At 38.1% G+C, this 8,917-nt stretch overlaps 1 protein-coding gene across 5 annotated transcripts in view; it reads left to right on the forward strand.

The window, feature by feature from the left end:
* The window catches only part of NRG3 (neuregulin 3), a 1,046,954-nt gene that overhangs the window by 1,007,249 nt on the left and 30,788 nt on the right, over positions 1-8,917 (forward strand). For all 5 annotated transcript variants that reach the window (XM_059395860.1, XM_059395856.1, XM_059395857.1 and 2 more), the window contains exon 5: positions 2,655-2,757. In XM_059395860.1, the coding sequence (XP_059251843.1) occupies positions 2,655-2,757 (103 nt within the window). The remainder of the gene's footprint in view (positions 1-2,654; positions 2,758-8,917) is intronic.

Here is an 8,917-nt window from a genome sequence, read left to right on the forward strand (position 1 = left end):
CATTTATTTGTAAGAGAGAGAGAGTGAGAGCGAGCACAGGCAGACAGAGTGGAAGGCAGAGTCAGAGGGAGAAGCAGGCTCCCTGCGGAGCAAGGAGCCCGATGTGGGACTTGATCCCAGGACGCTGGGATCATGACCTGAGCCGAAGGCAGCTGCTTAACCAACTGAGCCACCCAGGCGTCCCTTCAAACTGTATTTTGATGCTTCTGTGATACCTTCATCTCAATTTCTGATTATTTGTGGCTACTAAATAGACATGCATTTTTGATTTTTGTATTGTCTATCCTGCAACTTTGTATCCTGAAAACTTGCTAAGCTTACTTGTTAGTTACACTAGCTCTTTATAGATTCCATCAGCTTTTTTGCATAGATGATCAAATAGTCTGAGAACAAAGATGATTTTCCATCAACTTTCCTCAACTGAATGACTGTAATTTCTATTTTTTACTTATTCCATTGACCAAACCTACATTACAGTGTAGAATAGAAGTGGTAAAAGTAGATTTTTTTACTGTATCCCTGATCTCAGGGGAAAAGCATCCTGTCTTTTATACCTGGGTAGAGATTATTATAGATACTCTTTATCAGGATGAGAAGGTTCCCTTTTATTCTTAGTTGTTGAGAGTCTTAATGAGGAATGAATGTTAGATTTTGTTAGTAAATTTTCCCTCTAATCTGATAATTAAATATTTTTTCTTGACTGTTAAAATTATGAATCACATAGATTAATTTTAAAAATCAAAGCAACCTTATATTCCTTGTATAAATCCCACTTGGTCATGACATATTATTGGATTTGATTTTCTAAAATTTTATTAAGATTTTTTGCATGTCAATCCAGGGATATATATCAACATATCATTGAATTTTTATGCCTCTGTCTGGTTTTGGTATAACAGTGATGCTGGTATCATAGAATGAATTGTAATGTGTTCCCTTCCCTTCAATTTTAAGTGATGAGAAGACCCCAAGATGAAAGAAGACAATGGCATCTAAAGGAATTAGTCTTTGACAAAAATATAACACTTTCCCCAATTGAATCATTCTCTAACTTTAGTGTGCATGCAATATATCTGAAACTTTCTTTTAAATAAATATTTTTACTTAGAAGGTCCAAAATGGATATCATACCATGTTGGCCTAAACGACAACAAAAAACTTCCCCTATTCTTACATGGTTGATGCATGTTCTGAAGATTTTTAGTCTATTCAGTTGTTCTCAACTGGTCTTGTTTCACAGACCAGCAGCAACAAAATTACCTTGGAAACCTAGGAACTTAAAAAAAAAAAAATGCAGATATCCTATTCCCACTTCATACCTGCTAAATCAATAACTCTAGGAGAGAATGTAGGTGGCAGTCTCCTTCGGTTCTCAAGATGACTCCAATGCACTGTACAGTTTGAGAAATACTACACTATGTTAAGAGAGAAACAAAATGAACAGATACAGATGCAGTTGATTTTGTATATTTTGTGTTGTAAGTAGAGAAGATTTATACTATTCAGACTTCCTTTTCTTTATAATATATATGGGATATCTGAAAGTGAGGGAGATTAAGTCAGATGTTTGAGTGGTTTGGAGGAGGTATGGGTAACCATTAGAAAAATGGAGCAGCAGACTGATGAGGTCTTTAGTCACTATTAGATGTCTAGGTTAAGTAATGCCATTGTCAACTTTTATTGATTCCATCTTCCTGATTGTATAATCTTCTCTCCCAATTCTGAGCTGCTCAAGGTAGAGGTATGAAAAAGGCAGCTTCTTGGATTTGTATGCAGTTATTCTGCCAAATGGGTAAAAAGGTAGGAGAAAGAGATCAGTAGTTGATGGTATTTGCAAGAGAGTGAATGACTAATCCTGGATCATAGTCTCCCTGCTGTGTAAAGAAAGAAAATGAAGACAAGAGGAGGATAATTAACAGATAGAAAGTTCTGAGATCTATAGATAAAAAGGTCCTGATGAGCTGGGAGAACTGTTTCAGTAGACATATTTCGGAAATGAACTAGGAGTGTGAATGGTAATGGTTAAAAAGTGGCATCCTTATTTTTGAATTCTTATTTTTTTGTGATAAGAAGTTATATGATATGATCTTAGTAACAGAGGTTGAGATCACTGTGCCAGATCACTGATATTGAGGAAATCAGGAATGGGTGAATAAATATTCACATACATATTGAAGTTCTCTTTCATTAGTAATATCAATCATAGTAGGGAATGGATGAATGGGAGACAGACAGCTGAGGACCAAATCAGAAAATACAGTGGCATCAGTATCACATAAAATAAATTGGAAGTCATCACTGGCACAGGAAAATTCTGGAGGACACATATTTCTCTAGAAGTTTCTTTTAGGCCCACCAAAATTTCAAAAACATATGTCTCAGTACATGCTAAATTTATGGAATGTCTTTTGATAATAAGATTCATAATTGTGATATCTATATATAAGTGTGTTTTAACTGTATGTACAAAAAATAATAACCAGCTAGCCGGTAGATGATTGCAAAGAAATTGAATCATAATAACTTCCTCATTTTTTCCTATTCATGACAGGAACAAAAAAGTTTTCTTCGAAAAGCTCCTACAACTCAGAAGTAAAAGGTTGGAAATTGTGCCCTGCTAACATCCATTCTAATTCTGTTTTTCAAATTCGCAGAGAGTGAAGAAGTTTATCAAAGGCAGGTGCTGTCAATTTCATGTATCATCTTTGGAATTGTCATCGTGGGCATGTTCTGTGCAGCATTCTACTTCAAAAGCAAGTAAGACCATCTCTCTCAAGTGCTAAAAGGTTACTTCTCAGTGAAAGCACTTTGTCTTTCTTTAATTTCACCATCTGTGTTCCAGGCAGAGGGATCTTGTGCAAATGGGTCCATCAAACATCTCCGAATGACTTAGAATCTCTTATAGACTGTGGGGAGTATATGCAGCATGTGCATACGTGTGTGTATGTGTGTGTGGTTTCTCTTTGGTACACATAATGATCATTCCACTCTGTGATCATGAACATTCTATGTTCTTTGCAATTTTTGATTACCTGCCAAAAGTAAAGCCTCAGTGTCTGCCTGTCCTTAGAGGTTAACACTTCTGAACAGAGAAGTCATTGCTGTAGATCTAAGCATTATAAAAAAATATCTAGGCTTTTCTGGGGGAAAAAAGTACTTTTCCTTTCATAGTATTTTTACCTGATATCCATAAAGGTTTCAGCCTAATATGAAATATGAATACAGAAAGATCTACTTTGGTTTATCAGTCGATAAACACATGTCAAATATACTTCCCCTTCTAAGGAATAGAGATTCTGGGGTACCTGGTTGCTCAGTCAAGAGTATGTGGCTCTTGATCTTAGGGTCGTGAGTTCAAGCCCAATGTTGGGTATAGAAATTATTTAAGCAAATAAATACATAAACGTAAAAAAAAGAGCCCAAAACTTCTGCTGATAAAGGTACTAATTTTGACTAATAATGTGTAATAAATTATATACATACCTATATATACATACAAATATATTCCAAATGAACTTTGATAAAGGTGTTTTATTTAAGTCATGCAAGCCTTAAGAAGTTGGCACAGATTCTATTCCTATAGCTTGTCTGAAATGCAAGCCAATGTGTAATTGCTTTTCATTGGACTTATATTTGTCTCCCCATTTGCTCTTCTAAAAATGGATCCATTTCCAGATATAGTCTATGACACCTGTCTGCATGTTGTATATGTTGATCTTTAAAAAGAACAGCAATTATTATTTTAAAAAAGAGTGGAAACTTGGGCATGGATCCATAATTGGTAACTATTACTTTTTAATGAACTATTTCCGAATAGGTTTAGATATTCAGAGTTACTGTGAAAATGGTACAGATAGATCCTGCATAGCCTAGACACAGTTTCCCCTAATACTAATGTCTTATGTTAGTATGTTGCATTTGTCACAAGGACTATATTCATACTGTATTACTAACTGAAATTCGTACTTCCAGAGATCCTTAGTTTTTACCCGATATGCTTTGTTCCAGGCCCCATCTAGGATACTACATCATATTTAATTGTCATGTCTCCTAGGCAACTCTTGGCTGTGACAGTTACTAGTGTTCATTTTTGAGAACTTAACTCTTTGTCAGGGACACTGGGCTTTGCATTATCCCCCAATCCTCACAACAATTTCAATTGTTCATTATTGCTGCATTTTTCAAATAATAACAGAATTTAATTTTAAAATATTAATTTGTCAAAGCCACACAGATGGGGTCTTTGAATTTCCACAGCTCTTGTTGAAATTGCATGCTCGAAACTACCGTACCGCATCGGCTCCCACAGTCCTCCGGCTAGATGCTGGAAGGTGAAACCGTGTAGGGTGAATCAGGAATACTGTGCACTGGTGCCACCCATAGTGCTTGGTGTGTCCTCTCAGGGAGCTTATGTGGCCTCTGGTCAGGACTGTACCTGCCTCACTCATACCTGCATTCAGATCTCCAGGCTGCCCCCTTGCTTGTTATACATTATCAGGCAAATTGCATCCAGTCCCTCAGCCTCAGTTTCCTTTTTGGCAAAGTATGGCCGAAAATAATATTTACCTTATAGAATTTGTTAGGGATTAATGGGATAACAGTGTAGAGAGCACAGCATAGTGTTCCAAAGAGTAAATAATGAAAGCTTGCAGGTTAACACCTGCGGGTTTCCACACTGGAACTCAGAGGCTGCGTAACAGCAGAGTGAGGAGCACGCACCGGGACATGAAGGGGTAATCACACGCCGCAGGGCGTTGGAAGGGTCTCCCCGCAAGTGCTGTGTACAGGAGAGAAATTGTATATTTAACAATAAGCAAATTACCATCGAGTGGTGGCTAATCACTTATTTTTAGAGTATAATTTGTAGTTGTACCACATGGAAAGGAAAGACTGATTATGACAATCACACGAGTGGAGAGCAGCTGGATTCCTCAAGGACTGCCATCTTCATAGCTGTCAATCTTTCCCTCTCTAGGCAGGATGTGGACTCTGAGATGAACACCACCTCCTGGGGCTCAGTGAGGTGTCAGGGTTTAATGGAAACACGGTGCAATATCATTCATTGTGGGGCACTCCAAGAACTGAGCCAAGGGAGGAACACTAATCAGGATGTTGTCTTTCCACCTAGCTGGGACATACTTTTATTACAAAATTAAATAACTTTAAAAAGTGAGAATAACAAAGTAATAATAAAAAATTGAAGCCTTTTCCAGGTGGAGTTATATTTCTCATTAGAGACCAAGAGTGTATTTCCTTCTAGCACAATTTCCAGGCAAGGTCTTCCTTTATTTCTCTTTGCCTGAGAGGAGTGCTATACCTCACACAAACACCTAATCTGTATAGCTGAAAGCAATGTAAACTTTTATAGCACACTGGCACATGTGTCTTTCCACTCATTCCCAGAATTCTAATTCCCATCCCCATATCTCAGGGATAAAATAGCACAGACAAACTCTACCTCGAACTTTCCTTACTTTCACACATACCATAATGTTGTAATAACGTGTATCATTTGTTTGACTTCATCTTGGAAGTGCCAAGTCTTCTAGGATTCTAGGAACTCTCCATCATTGGTTTTTAAATAAATTCACTTGAACCAGCATTCTATATACTGGGATACATAGTTCCTAGCCAGATAAAGTCAGGAGTTACACAAAAGCTCACATTCCCCTGGATCATTTATATTTTAGTCCCCATAATCCCTCAGGTCCTGCCACTCTGGTCCTTTGCCCATCGTCTTGTGACCCTTGGTAGGGCATGGCCTTGCTACGTGGAATATTACAGTAAATTGTTAGCAGATGAAAGTTTGAAGGGAAATAACATGATGAGAGAGAAGCGATCAACACCTTCTTGGATTTAGAGGATTTTCTGAGTTCATTGAACCTCCACAACTCTAACGGACACAATGAAAGAAATTATCTTCTCACCACTTCCAATAAGCTCATATACTCCCATAAGTTATTAGAAATATTAGTTGAGCTATTCAAATCTGGCTGACAGGGCTCACACGGCAGCTGTAAATTTTTGTAGGTTTCTTTTTGCTTTCAACTCACGTGGGTAAGAAGTGTAAGGCTGCCTGTCAAAGTCCTTAGTAGACTTGGGAAGTGCAAGACACGATTCAACTCAAAAATGGAACTGAGCTAGGAGAGAGGTTCCAAGAGACAGAAGCTAGGACGAATAATGATCATGACTGGGAAAAACAGAAGGAAAAAGGAAAAATGGTGCTCCCAGTAAAAACCAGCCCTGACCACAGAGTTATCCTCCTCTGAAATCAAAGATTTTAACCCAAGGAAAGCCCATTAAAGATAGGCAGTGGTTGCTCTGATGTGCAGCTTTGATTCTCTTGAGCAATGAAGATCTTAGTCCTCCAGTTGCTAAAACAAATATAATAAAACTTCCCTTCCTCTGACCTGAGATAGCCCACCTCCAAAGACAGGTCAATGTGAGGCTCCAAAGACTTAGATCTTTGCCCCAATTTAGGGTGCAAGGCCATGCTGGTTTCTGAGCATCCCAAGGAATTGGGATCTGCATCACTGAGACTGCATTACATTCAATTTTTTTCCCTGAGCCCTGTCCTGCTTCCCTTCTTATGATCCCACAGCTGTTGATCCAAAGAGCCTCCCCTCATAAAAATCCTTCCTGCTGTCTCCCTCTAAGTGCCTGCTTTCCCAGGAACCCATCCCACAACATTACAAACAGTGCCTACCAGTGGACTTGGAATGCCCGATATTCCATAATTTATATATCATTTCTTTTCTGATGAACTGGACCAGAGAAACTTAAAACTCAATGAACTACAAAATGTTAATGTTGACATTGTTAGGCGAGTAGCGTTCCAGTGTGGAAAGCCCTTATCTTCTCTTTCCCAGAGCACTGACTCTTGTGAGAGAGGTAATGGTATTTTAATCAGACACCTCTCATGTCCTGGTTCCCATTTGCTGGATGAAGGAAGAAAGAGCAAAAGTATGTGTGTTTGGGACAGGGCAGGTATGTGTAGAGCAGGAGGAGGCTGGTTCAGAAAGGAAAGCCTGCTTATTCTGGAATATTACTGAGTCAGGACTTGAGTGAGAAGCCAGTGAAGGAAAGCAAAATATAAAAGGATTTAGGAAACTGCAATCACACATTTTTATGAGGAAAATTCCTTTAGATGCTGGCGTTTCTCAGACACTGAATTACAGAATTACTGGAAAGATAGTTAATGTTTCTACTACTTAATCCTTCAGTAAGGCTGGGTCCTTACTCTGTGCCAAACCCCTTTTCAAGTAGAACCTCCTGATCTCCTGTTTCCTTCATCAGTGAATCCCTGATGGAATTTTGTGGCTATAATGTGCTTCGTATAATGCTGATATGATAAATTTATTTTTAACAATAGGCTACAGACTATCTCTTAGGAAATAGATAGATTATTACAACTTGATTAAAGCAACTAAAAGTACTGGAGATAAAAACTCCCCAAACAATTGAAAATATAAAAGTAATTTTTAAACAGAGCTACATCACTCCTGTTGTAAATTCAAAAGAGTTAATGATACTCAGAGCTTCCAAATCTGGTAGCAAACACTGTCACTTGCCTGTGAGAGATGCAATTAACACAATCTTTTCCTTTATCTTTGAGCCAATGTTCTAATTTCTCTATAGGATCTGCCCATACAACTAAGCTTACTAAATGATGAGAATGGGAGCAGATCAACACTTTGCAGATGTTCTCACATTTCATTTCCACAGTATCCTTGGAAGTTAGCTTTTACAGCACCATGCACAGATGAGGAAACAGGCTCAAAGAAGTTTAGGAAAACTGTCATTTTGATTTAGTAAATCAAAGCAAAAATGTTGGGTGGCAGAGCTGGGATTCAAATCACAGTCTGACTGATACCCAAGCCCATTCTCAGGGAAAGTTTTCTGCAGGAGACCATGTACATACTCCACCAAAGGCTCTATCCTTGACAGGGATCTTGGGAAGAGTTAAAAGTCTGGGGTGAGCTGGACAATTCTGCAGTGTGTGTGTGTGTGTATGTGTTTCTGGGTATTGAGTCTTCTGCTGATAGATAATTAATGTAAAGCCCTTAGAAGAGAACAGTTAATAAGGGAGTAATCTGTTGCATCCTTATGGTTAGGGTCCAACCTATGGAAGAAGTTCCCACTGAGACGCTGTAGGAATATAGGCAAGTGGTTTGACAGTCCGAAGTGGTGGTTGAGAGTAATTCACCCCCACCACTTACTAGCAATGTGACCCTGGAAAAATTATTTAGCTTCTCTGTGCCTCTGTTTCCTCATATATTAAATGAGTATAGGTTAATGCTCCATCACACAGAATTATCACAAGTAATAAGTGAGTTGATACATGGAAAACACTTAAAATGATGCTTGGCATCATTTTAAGATGCTCTTTCAAGAGTTAACTATTTTTTAAATTGTTATTTACAAAGCAGAAATAAAAATCTTCACATTCAGATCTAATGATAATAATAAATGAGCTATTGCTAAATTGTAGAAGAGGGAATATACTTACGGTATATATGCAGGCTATGTGTTCAAGCTATACATGTTTGGAAATGTAAATGAAACAAATAGAAATGTAACTTTGTTACTATGTTATATGTGGCTGTTAGGTCCAAGCTTCAAATTTTTCCATTGGTTACTTCAAAGCATTTCTAATTCTTTACCACTGAGCACTAAGGGTTAGGGACCTTTTGCATCCCTGGGGGCCAGGACAATGTATTATGTTTCTGTCTTCCTTCGACATACCACTGGGTGTGAATCCCAGGATGTTGATGGATAAAACCAGCTTCTCTCCAGATTAGAAGTTATCTGATAGGGCTGGCAGGTTGAAAATGAGGGAAGGATGTTCTTTGTTAACTGAGTTTTCCAGGTTGAAAATGAGGGAAGGATGTTCTTTGTTAACTGAGTTTTCCAGGTT

The sequence above is a fragment of the Mustela nigripes genome, chromosome 4 (assembly GCF_022355385.1).
Source record: "Mustela nigripes isolate SB6536 chromosome 4, MUSNIG.SB6536, whole genome shotgun sequence".
Lineage (NCBI taxonomy): Eukaryota > Metazoa > Chordata > Mammalia > Carnivora > Mustelidae > Mustela > Mustela nigripes.